Source organism: Pungitius pungitius, chromosome 12, assembly GCF_949316345.1.
Source record: "Pungitius pungitius chromosome 12, fPunPun2.1, whole genome shotgun sequence".
Classification (NCBI taxonomy): Eukaryota; Metazoa; Chordata; class Actinopteri; order Perciformes; family Gasterosteidae; genus Pungitius; species Pungitius pungitius.
Window position 1 is genome coordinate 8,425,604 of NC_084911.1, and position 24,059 is coordinate 8,449,662.

A 24,059-nucleotide genomic window follows, 5' to 3' on the forward strand; every position below is an offset into this window, starting at 1 on the left:
TATTTCTCGATGCACAGGGGACAATTTCATGAATCTCAGGAGTTTTGACCTCAGATTAAACCCAGCGGGATGTTTGAATTAATGCTGATTTTGTTTATCAAGTCTGCTCCTAATCCTGTTTTGTGTATTTGACTGCAGAAAAGGCTTTTTTGGGTTAGGAGAGAATAATTTGAGAATTCAGCTCCTGGAGTGTGTTGTGCTCTTTAATTTGAAATAAATGATCTTTTCTTGTTCCATAAAACAAAGGTGATTCATTGAAACTAGTGTTTAAAATCACAATAAAATGTTAAATGATTGTTCAATGATTGTTAATAGTTTAGTATATAAAGAATGAAATGCAACTAATGGAGAGCTAGTTACATTCCCATCAGCTGCATTTTGTCTGACCTAAACTTTTTTGTGGAGGTTTCCACATAACATCACTTTGAAAAATATAATTCAAAAGTAAAAACGTAGGCAGTTGAGCAGTGTTTTGATTACATTATTTGTATTTAAATGAACAAAACACGCATTTCAGACATTTATCTCTAGACGAAGACAAAAGGACTGTGGGGCATTTTCTCAGACGATAGGTTTATTATAGAACTACATTATTTTCTCTTCCATGGGACACCAATGAATAAATGTAATGACTGTGCAGAATTGCCTCTCACACAGGAAAGGGTCGGACCGGCTTGGAGCATTTGTCCTCAAAGAGTTCAGGAGAAACTAAATTAAACCGAGCAAGCTGTACACCGGCCAATAAATGAGCTGAAAGGTAACCACTCAGTCTGGGGAGATACTCCAACACTCAAAAGCATATAGAACCAAACGATGAGTAGCAGGACGTTCAATAAATCCACCTTTTGACTGAATCTGAAGACTTTTTCAACACAATAATTTATTTCTGTGCGCATGAATTCCGCCATCAACAGAAAACCAACATGGAGGGGTGAATGGTGCGCTGGAACATCCTCTTGTGTTTGGATTCATTCTGGTAAAAAAGGAACATGGGGGTTGATCCTCCGTCGTGTTCGCTGCGGGGCGGTGGTCAGCGGGTCCGTGCGTGGCCGCTGAAAGGCCTCCTCCACCCCCCCTGTCCCCTACTGAAGACTGGCTGCGCGTCCTTCTGCCCGCTGATGAAGCTTCTCAGTTCCAAGACGACCGTTTGCCTTCAATAGAAGGGGATAAATAAAAAAAGGATTTTGAAATTGACTTTTAATTAATTCCCATTTGTTTTTTTTGATGGGCTTGCAAGGCGGTCCTCGTCTTATAAAAAGATCCTATGAAGAGACGTCGAGGGCAACTCTGACAACTCGGAGTAGCGAAACGGCGGAATGCGGCGTTGCACGAGTCAGTGTTTCAACGCGACAGCCACAAACCGGACCGTGAAAAGGGGGGGGGGGGGGGGTCGCACAGCGCATCACAGGGACAGAATGAGACTTGTTTATTTGGGATGAATCAATGCCGGTCCTACCTGGTTTGTGGCTGTCAGGAAGAACTAAACAATTTCTTTAATTTGGTGAAGATGCCCCCCTCTTGTTTCAACTCTGCTTCCTGCTGGTCATGCCCGCTTTGCCCTGCCTCAGAACGCTTACCACTGCCGCCCCCACCTGGACAGAGATGGACACTGCGTCAGCCCGGTTTACGACTGAATCGGAACTTCTGTCCTTAAAACCCTCCCCTCCATCATTGCAGGACGTATACCACTCGAGAAAACAGGCGCAGAGGGGACAGCTAGGTAAAGGTCAGTGTGGGCAGTGTCTTGCCTGTGGTGGTGTTGGTGACCCCGTTGACCGTCCCCTCGACTTCCGTCTCGTCCTCGGCGTAGCTCGTTAGCAGAGCTCTCTGTCGGTCCGTCAGCGTCCTGCACGGGCAAAAGGATGCTTGAGATTGAGAAAAAAATCTTTGGTCCCATTTCTACGAGATTACAAGTCGTATTCAATCGCAGGCCACATGTCCCCCCCCCCCCGCCCATCAGGCATGAAGCAAAAAGAGGATTTTGCGCTCGTCTGCGCGGCCTTACTTGGGTATTTTTACTTTGACATGGACGTAATGGTCTCCGTAGCCATAGCCAGTGATGCGGGCGATTCCCTTCCCCGACAGACGGATCCTCTGGTCCGTCTGGATGCCGGCAGCTATCTGAAGACGAGGAGAGATGCGGCTATTTATCGCACCTGTTGCGCCGGAGAGAAGCCCGAGAACGAGCTCGTCGGCTTACTGTTAGGTTGAGTGTCTCATAAAGGCCCTGCGTCTTCGCCGAGCCGCCCAGGATCGCTTGTGCCACAGAGACGAAAAGGTCCGAGTGGATGTCCGCGCCGTCCCTCCTGAAGACGGGACTTTTTTGGACCTGCACATACGAGATACCAGAAACACATCGAGACAATCACGCAAGGCACCAAAGCGTCACAATGGGGACACACTCACAGAACGAGCCCTTTGCAGCGACTTTAAGGTGAGCTCATTTCAATCTGGTTTGGGGTGGCGATGAACATACTCACCCTAAAAGTGATGAAGATTTCCTTCTTACCGACTGGCATTCGGACTGTCTGACCATCCTCCACTCCTGCAAGCAAAAACAAGCCAATTAGTGGGATACACAACATCTTAGAAAAGGTTTTAAAACCTTTTATGCTTCTGGTGAACAAATTTCAAGCTCAAAAGAATTCAGGTTGAATAGGATTTGAATTTTAAGAACAGATCATTTACTTTCTTCATGGCCATAAAGAATTGCAAAGTGTCTAAACTCTGATTAATATAGTGAAGCTTCCTTATTCGATCATGTGATTTTTAAATGAAGTGCTATTATCTTTAACATCATCTTTATTTTTGATAAAACTATAGCTTCACTGATCGAGAATTTTAAAAAGAAAACATTCCAGAAAAGGATCAAAAATCCATGTGAAGTTGCTGCTTCCGTCTCTGGCACTATTGACTTTTCACTCTCACGATGATGAAACAGAAATCCGGTCTCTGTGTGTGTTAAGTGAGACCGACCTGCGGGCACGGGAACCGTCACGGTCTTCTTCTGCTTGGTCTGTCCCGCCCCGCGGCACGAGTGACAGGGAGTGGCAATGACGGTGCCTTTGCCCGCGCAGCGACGGCACGTGGAGCGCATCACGAACGGGCCCGTGTTCACGGTCTCCTGCAGAATGGACGGCGCGCGTGTGCAGTGAGACGAAAACAACAAACACACTTTGGAGATTTAAAAAAAAAAAAAAAAAGGCAGCAGCGTCGGAGGCGCTCACCATGCCGGAGCCGTTGCAGGAGTGGCAGTGCTGGACTTTGGTGCCCGGCTCGCTGCCTTTACCGTCGCAGCGTTGGCACGCTGCCTCTACGTTGACAGAAAACTCTTTGTTGACTCCCTTTGCTGCCTGAGTGAAGGTCAGCTCCATGAAGTACTGAAAAAAAAAAATGATACCCTCTCTAAAATCACAATCGAAAACAACTAAATGAGAAGCAGACAAATGAGAACAGTCCTATCCCGCTGACCTCCTGCGGCTGCTCAAAGATGGCGTTGAAGTCCCCGAAGCCGCGGCCTCCAGAGAACTCCCCGAAGATCTTGCGGAAGAGCTCCTCGGGGTCCACGTGGCTGGCCTGTCCGGACCAGTAGCGCTGCCCTCCGCCAGCCTGACCGCCGCCAAAGCCCGCCGAGCCGTAGGCGTCGTACTGCTTCCTCTTTGCCTCGTCGCTCAGGACCTGAGGGAGACATCGGAGCGACGTTGAAGACGTGCGTTTGTCATTCTAAGGAGATTGTTAGAACTGGGGGAGATGGATATCCACAGATGTCAGATAAAAAATTTAAAAAAAACACTGAATCTACAGAGCAAGAGTCGAGCGAAAGGGAGCCAGAACCTCGTAAGCTTCAGCCAGCTGAGCAAATTTCTCCTTGGCTTGCGGGTCCTCTTTGTTGGTGTCGGGGTGATACTTTTTGGCCATCTGAAGGGACAACAAACACACACACGGTCAGCTGCTATGGCGATCGGTCGTCTGAGAAACACTGCAGGCTTGGAAAGTGCGTCGGACACGGAGCAGACCTGGTAGTACGCTTTCTTGACCTCCTTCTGGGTGGCCGTGCGAGGGACGCCAAGGATCTGGTAGAAGTCCTGCTTGCTGCGATCAGCGGCACTTGTGTGAAAGGACAGTGCGAAGGCCGCCTGTGGCGATTTGACACCTGAAATATGCAAGATAAAAGGGTAAGTTAGTGGCATTTAGAACTGTGTTGTTATTCACGGTTACAGTAATGTACCGCTGCACCAACAGGATCACAGGCCAGAAGTTTGCCTGATCCGCAAAACGCAAACGTGTGTAAAAGAAGATGTTTTCTTGCAAATATATTAATGGAATGTGCTAGAAGCTGTGCCATAAGCGACACCAAAAGGTTACTGTGAAGAAAACCACTCATGATCTTGGTTTACCGGGACTAGGCTTTTAGTGCCACAAGGTAGATTCCGTTCGAATTAGGCGAAACAATGTTATAAATCTGCTGGATCGCAGAATAGGACGCAACAATTTTATCAGTAGATGACTTGATGACTGAAAAAAAAGTTATCACATGTGATTGCATAACATAGCATCGACCCTCCCGACCCTGCGTGCATAAACGAGAATGCCTATTTGCGTTACGAGAGCATCCATCTCAAATGGCAGCTGAGGCTATTAAAACAAAATCTAGTTACGTGTGAAGTTGGTTGTTTTCATCCTGCGTCACAAGAGTAAACCAGAAGGTTAGCCTAGCTTAGCATAGGCCAGTACGATTCGCCACTCACCTGACAGCCCCCTCAATGTCAACGCTTTACCCGTTCCACCACACAACCGGTTGCCTCCCCACAGCAACCTTTCCGCTCCCACGGTAGACATACTGCGGACACCTCCATGGCCAGCGCAGACAACCGCAGCGGCGGTCTTGCAACTTCCAGAGGACACGAAAAATGTGATCCAGCGTGAGGAGCACCGGGTAGCCGAGGACGCCATGGTTCCTTCGCTTGTCGCTGCTTCTGGGTCACGGCGCATGCGCGGAAGGGAGTGGGCGTTACACAGAGTGCAAAGATACTCTGAGTCAAGATGCTGATCTCTTAAGGAAAACCTGGAAAAAGTTGATCTTACATTCCTTTGTATAAAATCGAATGGAGCAGTTCTTATAGGTAACAGATGTGACCCAATTAACATATTAAAACAATCTGTTTCGTTGGGATAAAGACCACTAAATGTGTGAAATACAGATCGGATGTTCGTGTTTTAAGACACAAGGCAGCACGTGACAGAGCAGGTGGGTTCTCTAGCGTTTGGAAAGGAAGACACCGCCCGAGCGGACAGCTCTGTGGATCAAAGCGAGCAGTTAGCGTGCGGCCAAACTGAACTGTCAAGCTGCAACAGGAGTACTGCGCCAGCTCGACCGAGACACCCCGGAAGGCACGAAAGTCAATTTGAGAGAGCAGCATGAATCGCTTTAAGGCCTCCAAATTCAAAAATACCACTCCGAAAATTGCCAAGAAAGACGTGAGTAATTAGCTCACGACAGTTTGGAAAGAGCGAGTTATCCTAGCTGACGTTAGCTTTGGTTATTAGCTGTGCCGCTTAAGTTGTGTTTTGGGGAACGCCAGGCTGCAAGGGATGTTGAACTTCCTGCATCTGGAAGGCTCCTTAGTATTGAGAGAACTACCCTCGCATTGAGTATTGAGAGAACTACCCTAGCATTGGAACGAACACTCCGGTATTCAGAACGAACTGTCGGCTAGCAGAGAAAACTATGAGGCACGGCGGCACCGAGGTGCTAGCCTACCGTTACAATCGGAAGATGCAGGGCTCCATCACCATGCTATCCTTTTCGACTTTAACGTTAGCGGACAGAATGTTTTCTCGTTGGTTTCAATAAGCGTGCAATGTTGCATAATCTTTGACTGCAAAGATGTGACCCCAAAACACCTGAATGGCATATGCGATAAGTGATATTTCTGTCATGATGCTTCCTGCGGGCTGCGAGACTCGACATGTCCGTACGGGACCGGGGTGTCTGGTTTACAAATATGCCATTTTCCCTCGTCCTCTGGACCGAGATGGTTCCCGTAGCCCCGCCTGCAGTTCTCCCCGCTGAAGTGAATTATGTAATCCCCATTCATTGTCTTCATTTACCCTAATAAAATGTTTGGTATTTAGAGACTCGAGTGAATGAGCCGAGTCTTTCACCTCTTCCGTGTGAGTCAGCAGCTGGTGCTTTTATGACTCAAAATGTCAAACTAGCCCTGCACACAACAGGCCAATAAAAGAAAGAATGCGTGCGTTTGAGGCTATTCCGGTGTGCTGCAGTCACGTGACGGGAGCCGTCATGTCAACCAGTGATGAAGAGAGAAATGAGATGGACAGCTACTTTGTTAGGTTTTCTTCTTTCTTGAGGGAATAACATAAGACAAGTGGGTCATTTTTCTCCTCACGCTATCCACATGGGTTGAGAGAGTAGTCACAAGTGTAGTCCAATCTAATTGAGATGTCCCAAATGGTGCCCCTGATCCCAGTTTTCTGTGTCATGGCTCTTTCCAATCAGGGATCTGTGGATGGATTCACAGAGAACGTTCAGTCATGTGGTTGAATCCTGACTAAATCAAGTTTAGAACCGTTATTTACTTTTGGGGCCATACTTTTATTGCCGACTTGTCTTTAAAAGTAGATATTTCGTTAATATGTAATCCAAACATACATTAAAGGTGCTCCATGTAGGGCCAAATGTGGGCCATGGTAGGTCACTGACAGTCATGGGAGCGCAGCTGCTTGTTTGGAGCGTGTGATGCAGACTCGGCCCTTTTGCTGCTCTCATCTGTTAATGTTGAAAGGAGTTCTCTTGCAGGGAGCCCTTCCACTTCCTCATCACTTGGCCAATTTCAAGGCACTTCCGAGATATGTGTGTGTGTGTGTGTGGGCGCACTCAGCTCAGCTCGATCCTTCCTGTTTATTCTGTGTTTTATTCTGGTTGAGACATCCACTCTGTCGCGTGTGCTCTTTAATATGATGAAACAGATGAACTGTTTTTCTGTTGCGTTCTTTGTTCTGGCTTCTTGGTCAAGCTCTTGTGTAGACGTGTAAGTTTACACTTGGGCTTCCACCGTTACGTTTTCTGACCCCAGTTATTTATGTGCATTATTATTATTATTATCATCGCGACCTTGGTTCATTCGTTCATCTGCTCTTCCTGTCTTTGAATCTAGGGATGGATCAACAATGTCCGAGCCGGTTCCTTCTCCTGCCAGGGGAACCACATCAAAGCCAGCTCCAAGCTGGTGGCCTTCAACACCGAGCAGGCTGGTAAGGCTATAAATGTGTGGTCAGCGGACATGTTTGGATCATGCAGACAGAAAGTTCAAGACTTCCTAGTATGAAGGACATTTCATTTCATTTTGTGTGATTATTATATTTGGGCATTATAAAGACTGTGGGTCGATTATGTGTGTGATCATGTATATGATGATGTTCTGTTTGTGTCCGCAGGCGGAGGCATGCTGGGCCTCTCCTCGCTCAAACCCGGTTCAGATGGCCAATGGACAGTCACCCAGATTTCCTGCCATTCTGGTAGTGTTTGTTATCACGTCACAGTCCTCTCTCTTTTCCTTCCACCGTGTCCCCTTTCCTACGCACAACTTCTCCCAGTGCAACCCTCAAGGACTATTTGGACCCTTTTAAAGAAAACAACTCAAATGACAAATGCATACGTCTTTGTTCAGGAAAAAAAACATGAAGTGTGACAGCTATGACCCAGATCTATTAAAAAAAAACCCAGATATATTATTTTCCATTTGCTTTCCCTCCTGTCAGATCTGGTGACTGATATGGACTTTTCCCCTTTCGATGAAAGTCTGCTGGCGACGTGCTCCGGAGATGAAACGGTGAGATTCCGCCTCTCTTTCCCCGTATTGATCTCGTTGTTGGGTACATACACACAAGTCCACGTTCCATCCTCTCCGGCTTTGCTTTTCCTGGCAGCGCTTTGAAGAGGATATGAACTGGCTCGATTTTGTGTTATTTAAACCTTTGGAAGACTCCGTCCTCTCGGTGCATTATCCTCAGCCACAGGTGCCCTAGCTTACTGGAATCTGCTGAGAGCGAGTCTGCCTCCACAGACCCGGCAGCTCGGTTTACCAGAGGGAGCTGTGAAAATACACACAACGGTTGCCACACACAGAGAGCTGACAAAACACACACAGACGCACACGCACACACACACACACACACCGGAGCGGTCGGCAGCGTCTGCAGCGAGCTTCCCTCATCCCTCTGATCTGTTGGCTCGGTATATTGTTTCACTGAAACTAAAGTGAATGCACTTACTTGCGAAATCCCAGTATTTTTTTTTACGCACTACAAACTTAAAATGAATGCTTTTCCATTTAATCCGCTCTCTTATATGCCAGCATCAACAAGAAATCCACAGTTGAGCCCCAGACCGAAGTGAATGCACTTCTCTGTTGCCCTCGTGTCAGCCCTCCTCAGGCTGACGTTTGTGATTCTTCCACTCTGCTCCGTCCGGATCGCCTGGCGTGGCTTTGGAAAAATAAAACGCTTTTGCAAACATCACTTTTGCACCTTCAAATTTGACTCCTATATGGGACCATCCCGACTTTTTTAAGCCACAATAAACCTCTTAATTTCTGCAACAGGTCCACTGAAGGCATCACTCATTTGAAACACATCTTCAACAACAAAACTCTCATTTAATTTCCCCACTTGGTACAGATGTATGACATTGGGTACAATCACTTTTTGGAATATCTGCAACTTACATCATCCATTCAAACTTAACATCAAGACCATTAATCTAGAGTTTACAATTAATTAATATCACCCCCTCAAAAAAATGAACTCAAATATGTAGAATAATATTACAGGCTGACAAAACACCATCATTGTCTGTTTTCCCGGGCTGCCTCGTCCCATTATCTCCCGCCCTATTTGCAAAACAAACCGCCGATTACTCCTCGTGGCCATAACTATCGCCAAGAAAACTATCCTCATGAACTGGAAATCAATGAACGATACACATATCGCACAGTGGAAAAACTTGATTTTGGATCACATCTGAATAGGAAATCCACCTCGACCCGTCACTTACAATTCAACAGAACATCGCTCCATCTGGTCATCTTTTTTTTGCAAACATGACACTAGCCACCACCATCTTATTTATTCACTTGGTTTTTTTAAAATGTATTTTTGGCTGGAAACAAATTTAACCCCACCCTTGTTGTTTTTTCCATGTAACGTGGCTTGAAATACAATCGGGGCAAAAAGATTATAATGTTCAAATTAGCGGGAATTCTGTTGAAGAGGAATGGAGAAAAGTCAGGAACGGATTGGATCTCTGAATTAGAATCTCTCTCTCTCTCTCTTTGTGTGTGTGTTCAGGTGAAGTTGTGGCGTTTGTGTGATCCAGAGCTGCAGCCGCCCAGCAGCCCGGAGCTGACCTTGCGTCCAGGTCAGGGCCGGCTGGAGCTGGTGCTTTTCCACCCGACCTCCTCCGGCCTGCTAGCCGTGGGGGCCACCAAGGTCCCCCTGATATGGGACACCGGCCGCCAGGATGCACCACTAGCAGGTATATAAAGCCGGGGCCACCTGAGCAGCGCCCTCGTTGGTTTGTTGTTTGTGTCAAAACACTTTGTCACACATTACACACTATGTCTTTAATTTTTCTTGTGGTCCTCGTTGTTTCTGTGTATCATGATTTTATATGTGTTGAGTGGTTTGGTTTCCTTTTCTATGTCGGGGACGGTCTGACTGACACTTCCTACGTTTTACAGCCCTGTAGCTCTGTCTAAGTGCTGGAGCAGCAGAGGTAATGTCTTTAGTTGTTCTGGCCCGGGTCTCCCTCGGACTTGCCTCAGGATGCAGTCCCCCCCCCCCCCTTCAAACACACAAACACTTCCCCCATCCCATGACAGCTGGCCTGGCTGCTGCTCACTGCTGATCCAACCTTTCATGAGCTGCGCCCCCCCACGGGCTGCCCTCCATCACCCTCATTGCCCGTTCATATGTGGTTGAGGAACTGTATGATAAACATCTACCTTTGAATGAGTGGGAAGTTTCTTTCGCCTGTTTTGAAGTCACATCACTTTTTGTTGAACTCGTCTTATCAAGGGCACTTCTCATCTCTCTCTTTCCCTGTTTGCCGTCATGTTGAACAATTCACACGAGCTGTGCTCACTGTAGCCTCAATCATGTCATGCCCCTGGTTTCTCTCCTGGGCCCATCCCGTAAGGACACGGGATCCACTCTTTAATCTTCCCTTCTTTGTGTCGTACCATGTTTTCCAAATTGTATATGCTTTATTTATTGCTTCATCTTCCCCCTGCACTTCCCCCTGCAGTGATCTCCCCAATGTTATATGTGCCGTCAGTCTGTTTTCATTAGTGTCTGTTTCTTTTTTTCCTGTTTTGTTTTTCTGTCCCTGTCTAATATGAACATTGTGTCTGTAGTCATTTCCCCTCTCCCTCCACTCTGAATGATGATGTCTGTGTCTGCAGTTCTGGAGCATCACGGTGACCAGCTGCAGAGTCTGAGCTGGAAACCGGACGGTTCCCTGCTGGCTTCCTCCTGCAAGGTAATAACAAATGGCACTGCAGCACACATGTATGTATGTAAGTGCTGCAATGACGTGCATGGCTGAGAAGGTTTGATTGATTGATTCCACTCAACCTCATTCTTGTACGGACTGGTCTGACTGCTGTAGTTGCAGTTTGTGACCACTAGATGCAGCCAGCGGCTCACCTTCATCGGAGCGTGCCTCGCATTGGAAACTGCTGCTCGTTATCTGTTTTTATATGGGTTCAGTCAACCTAGATAATCATCGTTAAAAGGGGTGGGGATCACATCATACTTTTGAATAGGAAATAAGGAGCAATTCTTTAAAGGGGAAAAATAATGAACTTTGTAAGCCCTATGACGTGAAAGATAATGGCCAGTTTGTTTTATTGCAGGAATAATGATGGCAAAGAAAAATCTTGGCCGCAGTTTATAAGAGATCTGCACAGATTTCCGTAGTCAGAGGGGAGCTGCATTAACTTGTTAATTTGGTCACTTACAACAGAACAAGCCTGCGTGCAACGCTAAACGTAACGCATTTTGTTTAGTCTTCAACCGGCCTGACCTCTGACCCCCCCCCGGTGTCCCCCAGCACACATGCCCTGTGTTCCTCTTTGCTGAGGGCAAGTTTAAGTCGAATCAGGACCTGAAGACCACAGGAAGGGAGAAAGCGTCCCGAGGGGTTTGATGCACTCATTCGCCCCCCCCCCCCCTCTGTTCTCATGTGTGTCATCAGGAAGTAATCACACAGCTTGATGGGCTCGCTATTAGGTGTGTGATACTTTGTGTAGGAGAAGAGAGCAGGGAGGTGGTACGGCTTTATGAGTAGGGCGCACAGAAAAAGGAATTTATGAGTGTGGTTTGTTTTGTTTTTTATGAATATATCTGATTTATAGGAGGAACTAGAGGCATTTTCATTAGCGCAGGTTAACAAGATTCATTTATTGCAGTTTCTCACTGATTGGATGCCACATTGAAGTTCTCATTGAATTTGCATCCTTCCTGAAAGCAGAAACCGGCTGATTGGTGTTCAGATGAGGCAGACGTCTCTGTCGTATGCTTTAGACCTGCCAGGATGAGCTTGTTCACCCTTTGAGACGAATACCCTTTGACACACAAATCTACCACATGTGGGTAATTAACGGGTATGATTGTCAGTCCGATCCCTGTTGTTTGTCTTCACGCTGACAAGTAACAAATTGCTCCACCCGTCACACGCCCTGTCCGAATCATGACATTCACCATGACATGATAATCGCAACTACAATCACCCAGAACCAGGCACCTGAAGAAAAGAGGGGTAGGGGGATGTGAGCCAAGATCAGAGCCTGGGGCCTCTGGGGGCTCTTGCCCTGTGGGGCTCTGGTGTCATTTAACCCAAAAGAACCCTTTCAATCCCTCCAATCCAATCCTTAATAAAGCAAATACGGCCCTCCAACATGTGTGTCCAATCCCATGGCCTTCCCATAGGGTAAACATTAGGGTGTGGGGCTGGGGGGAGGGGGAAGATGAAGGGGAGACTTGCACCCTAAAGAGCAGGCATCGTGACAGGCCTCGCTTGGGCCCGCAGAGATGTACACTCACCGGCCACTTTATTAGGTACCCCATGCTAGTAACGGGTTGGACCCCCTTTTGCCTTCAGAACTGCCTCAATTCTTCGTGGCATAGATTCAACAAGGTGCTGGAAGCATTCCTCAGGGAGTTTGGTCCATATTGACATGATGGCATCACACAGTTGCCGCAGATTTGTCGGCTGCACATCCATGATGCGAATCTCCCGTTCCACCACATCCCAAAGATGCTCTATTGGATTGAGATCTGGTGATTGTGGAGGCCATTTGAGTACAGCGAACTCATTGTCATGTTCAAGAAACCAGTCTGAGATGATTCCAGCTTTATGACATAGCGCATTATCCTGCTGAAAGTAGCCATCAGAAGTTGGGTACATTGTGGTCATAAAGGGATGGACATGGTCAGCAACAATACTCAGGTAGGCTGTGGCGTTGCAACGATGCTCAATTGGTACCAAGGGGCCCAAAGAGTGCCAAGAAAATATTCCCCACACCATGACACCACCACCACCAGCCTGAACCGTTGATACAAGGCAGGATGGATCCATGCTTTCATGTTGTAGACGCCAAATTCTGACCCTACCATCCGAATGTCGCAGCAGAAATCAAGACTCTTCAGACCAGGCAACGTTTTTCCAATCTTCTATTGTCCAATTTCGATGAGCTTGTGCAAATTGTAGCCTCAGTTTCCTGTTCTTAGCTGAAAGGAGTGGCACCCGGTGTGGTCTTCTGCTGCTGTAGCCCATCTGCCTCAAAGTTCGACGTACTGTGCGTTCAGAGATGCTCTGATGCCCACCTTGGTTGTAACAGGTGGTTATTTGAGTCACTGTTGACCTTCTATCAGCTCGAACCAGTCTGGCCATTCTCCTCTGACCTCTGGCATCAACAAGGCATTTCCGCCCACAGAACTGCCGCTCACTGGATGTTTTTTCTTTTTCGGACCATTCTCTGTAAACCCTAGAGATGGTTGTGCGTGAAAATCCCAGTAGATTAGCAGTTTGTGAAATACTCAGACCAGCCCTTCTGGCACCAACAATCATGCCACGTTCAAAGTCACTCAAATCACCTTTCTTCCCCATACTGATGCTCGGTTTGAACTGCAGGAGATTGTCTTGACAATGTCTACATGCCTAAATGCACTGAGTTGTCGCCATGTGATTGGCTGCTTAGAAATTAAGTGTTAACGAGCAGTTGGACAGGTGTACCTAATAAAGTGGCCGGTGAGTGTATATTTATGACATACGCAGAGGGAGAAAGGCGCCATTCATCCAAGGCAGGGCGAGTGTTTATGCGAGTGATGGACAGGACAGCGTGGCACGCCGTTTGGAAGGGAAGTGTCGCTGGATTTATGTTCCACGGTCCACCTTGCATTTTAAATGTCACAATATAGCTGAACTCCATACCATATTGCAGCGGGCGAGAAGAGCGAGATGGGATAATTGATGAGGGGGCTCCTGCAGTCTCAAACTGCCGATCACAACAGGCCCTGACGCCGGTAACCGTGGGAGACTGTGGAGGGGAGGCTGGCATCGCAGAGAGAGAGATTCCCAGCGTGTGTGTGTGTGTTTGCATGCATGTGAAAGTTGTGTGCAGCGAGCTCGCAGAGAAAACTCATTAACAGCAGCTTGAGAATGAGGCTTCGTCACTTTGATTAAACAGCTGCTGTCGCAGCAGACAAATGCACACACGGCTGTGCTGGCCCTCCATCTGTGCATTTATGAGTTGAGGTGGTGTGTGTGTTTTATCTGGGTTATCATCAGTGGCTTAAGAGATTGCTTGCTTGCTTGCTTGTGTGTGTGTGTGTAGTTTGGGCACTACACCTTGAGCTTAGGCCTAGGTCACGGAGGCCTCGAGAAGAAGCCTTGGGGCATCAGAATCGTGGGTGGGCAGCTACACAAACAAAGAGAGGGAATCAGAGAGGAAAAAAATCACTGTGTTTGCTATTAAAGCTAATAAACAGCATATAAACCCCCTCTTAGCTTGCTTTTAATTGCTCGCAATGATCATTTGCTTCAATATTGGATAAATATATTGTGCAAGATGTTGTTTAGACAGTTTCAACGGAATTGAGTTGCTATGGGCAACAGTTTAGGTCCATTTTTACTTCCTGTCAACATAGTGTAATTTACCTACACTGCAATATGAAATAAACTTGGACGCAGTTGGAATGTTTTAATGTGTGTGCTTGGGCGTGTGTGGTTGACTGCCTCACTGTCAGCCCCCTGATTCGCTTTGACGTGTATATGTGAGTTAAGTGTGTGCTTGGTTTAGTCAAAGTCCTTATGCTTATTGGCTGCTATGAGCCCCGTATGTCTGCTGTGATCACGTGGCGGTATTGAGTGACACGGCTGCAGACACGCACGTCCCGGACACAGCCTGATGCCATTAGGCCCCATTTCCTCTCATTCGTGCTGGAGGCTCTCTGATTGGTCGCCGTGATTGATGCCAAATGCGCGTTTGGGCCGACCGGGGTCAAGGCACGTGAGACTTTGGAGAGGTCGCCATCAATGAATCAGTCGGATCAGGCCAATAAATGGCAAAACTTCAGAGCGCTTGTGTTCTTTTTTTAAGTGAATTATACGGAGGGGGAGGTTCTGTTTTGTCAATGTTTATTTCATTTAAAATGTGTTTTTATTCATTTCCATTCAATGTGGTTATGTATATGTATATTTTTTGTCCAGGACAAGATGCTGCGAGTGTTTGACCCCAGAGCCCAGCTGACCCCTGTTCAGGTAAGTTCACTAATAAAGCCCTCATACTGCCCAAAGTCCTGCAAACTACTCTTGCAAAACAGAAACAGAAATCAGATGCGGCCATTCAGCCAGGTTCCGAAATGAAGTGTCTTCTTCATTTGCCACTGTTTCAGGGCACTGAACATTTCTACTTGGATGTGTATAAGGAACGCCCATCAGCTTTGGTGTCCCGAAATCCTAAAATCCCAGCCAATATTTACCCTGTATTTGGCAGCGGTTAGGTGCTCATTTTGTTCTCTGATGCAGCTTAGAAAATCATTTATTTAGTGCAGACAGAACTTTATAATCAAGGAAAGCAGAGCAGAAAAAAACTCCCCGTCAGTGCGTGTTTTTTCTTTCTCTCCCCAAACTGCATTGAGTGATGAACACGTTGATAAACATGTTGTAACTCGGCTTACCACCAGCCACTCGGGTCATCCATCTACTATCGATTTTTATGGATGTTCTACACAAGCAGCAGTCCCTGCTCGCCTCTTCCCACGGGTGCTCATCCCACACCAACTGACCATGAACCTCTCCGCTCTCACCGCTCTCTCCCGTCCTCATTGGAGAACATCTCACCAATGAAAATCCAGGCCTGAGCCAACGAGGCTCCGTCCCCTACCGGCAGCGACCAGGAAGCGGACCGCTGCGTTGTTTGTGCGGGGAGGGAGGACGCAAGATGTGAAGGGGAGGCCTGTCGATGCGGAGCAAATATTCTCACAGTTCTCGGCGGTGGACCTCCCAGGGTGTTTTAATTACCGAGATGCCTCCTGAGCCGTGGGCTCTCACGTTTTGTAAATATGAAGAATCCTGCGAAAAAACACTACCAGCCCCGCGGCAGGTTACTTTTTTCGGAACCACAGAATCACCTGCCAAGCACGTTGCTGTGTACAAAGGAGGGAGGAGGATCCGTTTGTGTGTTGATGCGTCCTTGTCTCCGTGAAAGGTTCACTTGTTTCAGAGGTTTGTGATGTCATTGGCTCAACAACAACAACATACTGACTTTAATTAAATGAATTGAGGAAGGTTATTAGAAGACCTTGTGGTTTTCAGAGCCCAACCACAGGTGTCCCGGTTCCACCCGTGCCAGTTGAGTGGAGTGGGGCTGGCTCATCACTGTGGCCGGCACCGAACTGGGCTCTCCTCAATCCAGGTGGGGTAAATATAGGCCCTAATGACACCCTTGCCATATTTATGGGAAATAAGACGGTGCAGGGCAATTGTGGTCTTGGACAGGCGGAGCAGTATTTATTCTGCATCTGTAATCAAGTGTTTGCACGTGCGCAAGCGTAAAGGCGGGTGGGTTTCGATAGTTGGCACAGGAGAGGAGGGTGTGTGTCCGTACATGTGGCATACCTTCGTTCCCTGTTTTTCGACTTCCCCCCCCCCCCCCATTCTGTCCATAAATGAGGCTCTTTAACACACATGTGTTGTGTTACTACTAGTGTGACAAAAGCTTTTACAATGATTTGAAATACACTCAAAATGGATGCTGCAGATATAAATTGTAGGAAGAGCAAGTGATCAAGAATCTTGGTTGTTGTTTTTGCTCCTCGGGGTTGTGCCCTCCAGGCCATAGCTCCCTACACAGGCCTCTTGTTTTCAGATGAGTGTCTTTCACATCTCCATGTAGCTGGGGCCTCCGCCCTGCTCGCCTGGGGAGAGGAAAAAGGCCGGATCCTGATGGGGATGCAAGGACGTGCGCGCGCCTCATTGGCCACTTCTGTCCCCTCTTCTCCTGTGTCATTGCACCTTTTGATGCGTATTCGCAGAGTGTGCGGTTCTATATGCGAGCGCGTGTCCCTCCGCGTGCGCCATGTGTGCTTCAAATTACAGTGCTGAAAATACCCCTCATAGTTTGGGGCCGGTCCCGGCCAGAGAGCCGTCGATCTGCGGTCTCTGTGAGAGGAGGGAGACGGGGAAAAGGGAATAGTTTTGCTGGACTTGGGGGCTTTTCTCAGCTCAAGCTTCTGCTGCTTGGGGTGAAATTAGAGAGGACCAGGGGCTGGAATGGATTTGTGCTCGTGGAGGGAACGCCGGGCCAAGGAAAAGCACAGCGGTGGTTTCACTGCCGAGGGGGCTGAGAGCAGCCATTCATACTATCTTTTATGTCCCGCCATAAATTACACAGACTGCACTCACTGGTAGGTGTGTGTGTGTGTGTGTGTGTGTGTGTGTGTGTGCGTGCAGTTCTATATTTCTTAATACTGGAAAAATAAACCTGGTTTAAACATCTGTGTTATCTACGTGTCTTTGAATTCCTATTGGTGGAAGAAAAAAAACCTGAAGGAGAAGCACACAGAGTGATGATGGACTGGAAATAGTCCATTTGTGGGTTTTTGCCTCTTTATTCTATTTCTTTGCTGGTATTTCTTCTTCTGTATTTAGTGTCCCGGAAATGTTGGGAAAGGCTGATTTGAGCGGCCTGTACTATTTGATTTTCTACATGGCAAGTGTTTCTGTCCAGCAGATGTTGACTGGGATATCTGTATGAAAGCCAGATTGATATATTGGGAGCAACTAGTATTTACTCGTATTTGTTTATCATATATACTTAAATATTGGTGAAATCGTATATATATAGCAGCAAACACATAACCGTAAGCTCTTTCTCTGTAGTTTGCACGGTTAGCAGGGGGCCGCCAGATGTTGATATTTTTGATGTATTTTTGCATTGATTTCCAGCATGTGTTGGACTCTATTCTCTATGGATTTGTGTTTTATGTATTACAACATATACTGTTGATCATTGAGCAGGGGATATTTCAAGTTTGATTACTAATTTATTGTTTCTCGTAAAACCTTTTGCGAATGCTTAGTACTAACACCGTAGGAATAAAATCAACATAAGGAAATGCAAAATATAAAGTCTGTAAAGAGCGGGGTCTCTTTCCAAGAATATGTCACAGCCTTACTCAACGCTGAGCTCCACATTCCAACTCAAGCTGCAACATTTTTACCTTAAACCCAGCCAAAAATGCTTCTGTGTTTTAACAACTATTCATATATACAGCCAAAACAGCTCATCATGCTGGTTGGCAGGAACGAGACCACTCTGGATAACCTGTGATTTAATGGCCTGTCTCTCTCACTGCTTTGTAGTGTTGCTCAATAATGTGTGTTCAACATCAATTTCTCTCTCCAAATGTAAACATGACATAGTAGAAATGTACCTGTGTACACATTCTCCTTTAGTGCATATCATCTCTCCTGGGAATGTATGGCAGCAGGAAGCGCACTAATTAAAAGCGTGTATTAAAATAAAAATTAAAATAGTGTAAAATATGTTTCTTTGTAGCAACGGCCTGATGCACTCACTTCATCCCGTGGGGTTAGAATCTTTTTTTAATAAAGACGGACAAAAACACCTGGCCAGAAATATCTCCCTTTTGCAAAGGTCAAGCTGCCAATTAGTAGATTGAACCCCATCTAACCGTTGTAATCCTTCCGACCTTTGACCTTCCCCTCGCTGATAATAATGTAGTTTTGTGTCACCTCTTATTAGTCAGAGCTTGGATTGACATGTTGGCCCATGTTGTGCCGCATCAAAATGCAATTAACATCCCCCCCCCCCGTCCCCGCCTCAGCCACGGGGTTTGACTCTTTCTGAACACTCGCCCTCTTTCCCAAACCTCCCCCATGTATGGCGCATTGTCCCTGTATCTTTCTTCATCTAACCCTGGCTTCAGGTTCTGGTAATAACCAGTGGTTAACTCAGCCCAGATGTTGTCAAGAAGTGCCTGAGCCGAACAAGCCCGTGGCTGAGTTTTGAAGTCTGAAGGGGTTTCAGCAAGTCAACAGGGTTGTTTTTGTTGTTTAGGTGGGTGTGTGCGCTCTCTGGAGGTGGTGCTGGAGAAGGTCTTTGCAGGAAAGGGGTAAGACTGGATGCCAGCTGGCAGCGACGGAGCTGTTCGCTCACATGTGTGTGTGTGTGTGTGTGTGTGTTGTTTGAGAGCCGGGGCCTCATTAGTGTGCGCGCTGCTCTGGGGCTTCACTAATTACGGGCCTACGCTCACATGTGGATGACACCTGGAGCCAGAAAACGCTGACTTTTTGTGTTTTTGTGGCCTCCTTTTGGTTGTCGGTTATAGTTGCGAAATGAAAGATTGGTTAGGAAATAATCATTATTACTTGGTGATGAGATCAGTTTAGGGAGTCACTTGTTTTTAGGGAATTTTTAACAGCCTTTTTGAATTAAACGGGTAAAAAAAACCCTCCTCTTTCACAATAAGAACAAATCATCGGCACAGATTTTGGCATCTCGCAGCTCCCATTTGACTTCACCTCTGTTTAACCTTCACTTTTGCGACTCTACAATGTGGCTTTAATCACCCGCTGCACTGCTCTGCTCACATCATTTTGTTTGAAATAAGCGAAACGTTGAATAAGCCCAACGCTCCAATAGGCCTCACAAGAGCAGTGAGAAGTCGGTCCTTCAGAACAGCAAGCGAGGTGTGAATTGTCCCGTTGATTTTTTCCTCCACCGAGTGAGAACGGGACACAGCTGAGACAAACCCCAGGGAGACCCGAGGGGAAAGAAAGTGCAGCGTTGGCTGGATCGGCCTGACTTTGGTTTGACCGAACGCCGGTGCTATTTCCATCAGGCTCCGTGTGCCTTCTGAACCGGACGGGTGGTTAGCACGGAGGTCAGACGGGGTCGCTGCGTAACGAGAGGTGAGACTTTTAAGACCGACAGCCCAAGGATTTCAAGTAGTACTTTTTTTTTTTTCTTTTTCAGTCAGCCTGCGAACTGGGAAGCGTGCTCCCAATGAGAGAACTAGCTTATGTTGTTGTTTTTAAGCAACAAAGCCATGTTTCAAGGCATATTGTAAGAGGCCTGCCCAGATAGAAAATAATTACATTTGACATTTATTAGTGTAAATCATTCATTGGGTTTGGATCACCTGGCGTGTGATCTGGTTTACACCAATACTTTTAATCCCATTCTTTGTAAACTTCTGTGTATTCTTTCACCCTGAATTCTTGATGATTGTAAACATTGCAGATTATCATTAAACGCTGAAGCACAATTTAACATGCAATGCATCGTGACTATATTTCCACATCACAAAATCTCAGTTGATCGCCTAAAGTTTATCAAAGTGACTCATCAGTCAGTTATGATCTGTGTTAGTGTAAACGTTCAGTACGTGACTCCACTCGTCTTTGGAACCTAAGGAGAAAAGAAAAGTGTTTTCCTGAACTCGGCCACAGCTGAATACCTTCATTGGTGCTGAAAGTCTTTCCTCTGTGTCCACGGTTTCTGTGAGCACAGGGGCCCTAAAACCTGGCTCACACATGTCTTAGAAATGCCACATCCTTTCCAACTTGGGTCACCTTTCACTAATTGAGCTTCTTATGACAACACGTTCCGCGACGATTTGTGCAACAGCAGAGCGGTTTTTACCCGAGTGAGGCTGGGAGCGCTGAGGCAAAGTCTGTAAGGATTGAGATGTTTGTTAGCACAGTGAAGATGAGGTGATTCATCAAGCTGTCAGTCAGCCGCCCCGTGCCCCGCTGCTGCTGCTCCTGCTGCTGCTGCTGCTGCACATACCAGGTCTCAACACTAGTACCTAGTGTTTACATTTTAAAGCCTCCGCATTGGTTAGCGCGCCGCACACTTTGCACACATGTGTCACTTCAGGCCAACACCTGCTGCCGCGATTATGATCACATGAGGTTGTTTGTCAACCCGTCCGTTTGGCGAGTTCCGCTTTGGTGTGAATGAAATCTCAAGTCCTTGAGGTGGATACAAGAAAAGCTCCAATACCGCACTTTGTTTACAGCAAATAAATATCAGATTAGCAACAAAAATATCCTCCGACGCGACATGCCTCCCACACATGTGCTTCCCCAGCGAATCCTGTCGCGCAGTATCCACGCTTCCATGCAAACGCGTGGGGTTACTTTGATGATGTGAAGCCTCTATGAAGTGGTTTTTAGGGAGGGAGCAAAGGCAGCCAACTGTATCCATGACAGCGAGGAATGCGCCGTAAACGAGAACAGGCGCTGCGGCGCTGGGCTTCGGGGCCTCGGGGGTTGAGAGGCTTCGTGGCGTCTTCAGCAGCGCGGGCATGATCAGCTGTGTGTGTGTGTGTGTGTGTGTGTGTTCCTGCTCGTCCTTACCGACCATCGCTTTGTTTCTGTGGAGCGGGTCTAGCGTGCAGATTCCGCGTCGAGCATCGCTCTCATCCTCCTGCGTCCCTAGCGCCCCGTTCCTGTCTTAACGGGTCGCTGTTTTTGATTTAATGGGACCACTAAGTGCTTCTCTAGAATATTCCTCTCTTGAACCTCAGCCACGATAACCATCAGAAAAACTTGCACTTGAAGTCTCTCCTGGCTCTCTGTGATGCTTCTTCTGGGGTGAACGGCGAATTCGGGCCATTCCGTGGTCCCGTTAATCATGTTAGTTCCAGGAACCAACCAGCTCCGTGTGGCGCTCGGATCCAAGAGCGACCTCCATGACCTTGGGAAGTCTTCCCGGATGGAGGCCCCTGCTGGTAGATGCCAGCCCCCCCCCCCCCCCGTCCCCTCAAACTGTTGTCCCCCAGACTCCAAAAAGGGGTGAACCACAACCTGAGCTGGCGCTGTAGCCTGCCTGGATTCCTTATTGAGGCCACTCGGCCCAATTAGCACCGCGGCGCAATAATCACGGCCTTCCCACCACCTCAGTGCTTCGTTCCAAGTAGCAGGGCAGTTAAACTGATTTGTTCGCTCGGCCTGGACCAAAAATGCCACTGCAGGTCGGCCTCACTGCAGCGAAAACACCAAGAAAGTGCTCTCTCCAAAAACATTAGACAACACACTGTTCATGTTTTACACCAAAAGTGTGGTTGGGTTTGTTTCGGGATGCTCTGTCAGCCTGTTGGGTCTTTCATCCAAAATAAGCAAAATAAAAAATATACCTTGTAAAGGATGGTGCTCAGGCCGGTTTAAAAGGGGGGACTGTAGGTGTGAATGCTAGTAACTGATGGGCAGGTGGCACTGGTGTGTGGTTGCTCCTGTCATCAGTGTGTGTGTGTGTGTGTGTGTGTGTGTGTGTGTGTGTGTGTGTGTGTGTGTGTGTGTTTGTGTTTGTGTTTGAGAATGGGTGAATGATGGCTTTTACACCTTCCCCGGCTGGATAAGATCACTTTTTCACCAAAAAAGTGCACTGTGTCAATTTGTTTGTGTCAGCAATTCATCCATCGATTGACTTAAGCATTGTAGACTGAAGGAAAAAAAAAAAAAGATGTAAAACCGAAGAGAACAAACGGCGGCAGCCGGGTAGCTCCTGAAAGCCAACACCGGTGAGAAAGCACGGCCTCCTGCACTGCGGCTACCTGAGTGCTTGTTTGTGCGTCAAGCACAAACCCCAAAAGAATCGAGCCCTCTACCAAGTCTCGTTCCTTGCCTCTTTCTCTTCCTTTCTTTTTTTATTTTGTCATTCACTACCGGGGAACCGATCTCACAATAAATGGCCCTTTGACTTCGTTGCCCCTCTGTTGATTTATTTTTCCGCTGAGCATCATGATTTCGAGGTCCGGTTTTCTTTGCGGGAGCCATCGGTCGCTCGCGGAGTCCGTGGTTCACAGTGGAGTCGGCCAGAATAAAGTCATCACAATCGCGATTCACAATATTTTTAGAGAGTTTGAGCGTTAGGGCTGAAACAGTCATTTCATTAATAAGGTTGTTGATTATGATAAACATGATAACTAAAGGATTTATTTTGGTAAATTGATTTATTGTTTGAGATATTCATTCATACACACCATTGATTATCTGCAGTTTGTCTATGTGGAAAAACAAGGACTTTATTCTTAAGATCTGTTGTCATTTAAATATTTACGAGACCAACAGTGGAAACGTGACATCCACAACAGGGTCAAGTCATACATGACTTGTGATGCATATTAATCTGGAGTACTTGGGAAATCCCCCCCCCCCCCCCCTCCCCCCTGATCCCCATAACATTGATGCGCCTTGTGTGTAAATCCAAGCTTTGCCGTATTCCCCTTTTCTTTCCTTTTCTTCCTCTGTGGAGTATCTTTATCCCCCCACGCTCGCTTAAGGCTCAGAGAAAGAGTGCAGCGAAGGAAAAGCGAAAAGAGAGAAGACTTGTGCGTATCCCCTTCTAGCTGGATACTATATTTAACCAGGAATCAGTCCAGTCCGTATCACCGGTCTCTCCCAGGAGCAGGCCTGACCCCCATATCGGTGCTCACACGCCAGTTGGATCACATCTCCGCTATTTTTTTTTTTTACTGCACAGATCTCTCGTTTGCTGACACAAAGGAAATGAAACTGGCAGGGAGAAGAATGACTTTGGGCGAGAGAAATATGAAAAAGGGGAGTATAGTCTGGGAGGTGTGATCGGGAGAAGTCGCTCTCGGCTGCAGTTTTAAATGACACAACAGTCATCGAGTGGTTGCATTTTTCCACTTACGAATTGTTTGGGGGTCGCTCCTCAAGTTTGTGCTGTTACAGCTGCACCTATAGGCTTTACTCCTTGTTTCCTTCTATTACACTTCCATTACGCTGCCCAGCTTCTGACCCTGCACGTTCATTTTCATCTTCGAGGGGGGGGGGGGGGGGCAGAGTAAGGAGTTGGGAAAAGTAAGGGAAGGGCTTGTGGCTTTAGGAACTGTTGGAGAAATTACCAAAATGTAAGATGGTTCCGATTAACATTCTGTCTTAAGTAGTCCTCCCCCCACAACCCCCCCCCCCCCCTCTGTCCCATTTCTACAAGTCTTCTTCTGTATAGTCAGTCAGATGCATGGTAGCGAATCCTGTCTCAGAAAACAAACTTAAATGGCCATGAAGACTGGACAGGATGAGGAAAACTCCGTTATTGTAATTTACTGTGAATTGGAAGGCGGTTTTAGGGGCGATGACGGCTCCAAAGCAACAGTTATTGATTAGAGGGAGGTGGAGGGGTGGAGTTAAAGGAAAAGAATGGTGATGCTGTATGAAGAGGGGGAAATAAGGAGAAGGTTAAAGAGATGAGTGTCTGCAGCTGGGGCGGGTTTGTTGCATGTTAGACTGGGAACTAGTGAGGAACCAGCGAACAGACTCCTTTTGTTCATAACAACTTGACAATAAGGCAGTGTTCACAGCGCAGAGGATTAACATACATATTTACTTTTAACAAATTTAACAATATTACTTATCTAGTATTAAGTATTTATTTTGTTCTCACATTTGATATTTTGGATAAAGACTGGATTTTGGG

The 24,059-nt window shown here is 47.0% G+C and overlaps 2 protein-coding genes across 4 annotated transcripts in view; one reads left to right on the top strand and one right to left on the bottom strand.

Annotated features, from left to right (window-relative positions):
* Positions 1 to 860: 860 nt before the first annotated feature.
* On the bottom strand, positions 861 to 5,254 carry dnaja3a (DnaJ heat shock protein family (Hsp40) member A3a). 2 transcript variants are annotated; one of them, XM_037475475.2, is made up of 12 exons: positions 4,749 to 5,254; positions 4,017 to 4,153; positions 3,835 to 3,918; positions 3,472 to 3,678; positions 3,228 to 3,380; positions 2,977 to 3,124; positions 2,481 to 2,545; positions 2,201 to 2,329; positions 2,006 to 2,121; positions 1,749 to 1,846; positions 1,457 to 1,592; positions 861 to 1,151 (listed from the first exon to the last, which is right to left on the bottom strand). In XM_037475475.2, the coding sequence occupies exons 1-11, from the start codon at positions 5,146 to 5,148 to the stop codon at positions 1,471 to 1,473; spliced, it is 1,659 nt and encodes a 552-aa protein (XP_037331372.2). In that variant the 5' UTR covers positions 5,149 to 5,254; the 3' UTR covers positions 861 to 1,151; positions 1,457 to 1,470. The 2 variants fall into 2 exon arrangements, with proteins under 2 accessions (XP_037331372.2, XP_037331373.2); XM_037475476.2 differs by lacking the exon at positions 1,457 to 1,592 and having other exon boundaries at positions 4,749 to 5,252.
* An 8-nt stretch (positions 5,255 to 5,262) lies between these two features.
* Positions 5,263 to 24,059, top strand: part of LOC119219948 (mitochondrial import inner membrane translocase subunit tim16-like) — an 84,651-nt gene continuing 65,854 nt past the window's right edge. The window contains exons 1-7 of one of the 2 annotated variants that reach the window (XM_037475471.2): positions 5,263 to 5,478; positions 7,179 to 7,275; positions 7,459 to 7,539; positions 7,783 to 7,853; positions 9,370 to 9,556; positions 10,485 to 10,561; positions 14,795 to 14,845. In XM_037475471.2, coding sequence (XP_037331368.2) covers positions 5,419 to 5,478; positions 7,179 to 7,275; positions 7,459 to 7,539; positions 7,783 to 7,853; positions 9,370 to 9,556; positions 10,485 to 10,561; positions 14,795 to 14,845 — 624 coding nt within the window. In that variant the 5' untranslated portion in view covers positions 5,263 to 5,418. The remainder of the gene's footprint in view (positions 5,479 to 7,178; positions 7,276 to 7,458; positions 7,540 to 7,782; positions 7,854 to 9,369; positions 9,557 to 10,484; positions 10,562 to 14,794; positions 14,846 to 24,059) is intronic. The other variant, XM_037475473.2, reaches the window with a different exon arrangement.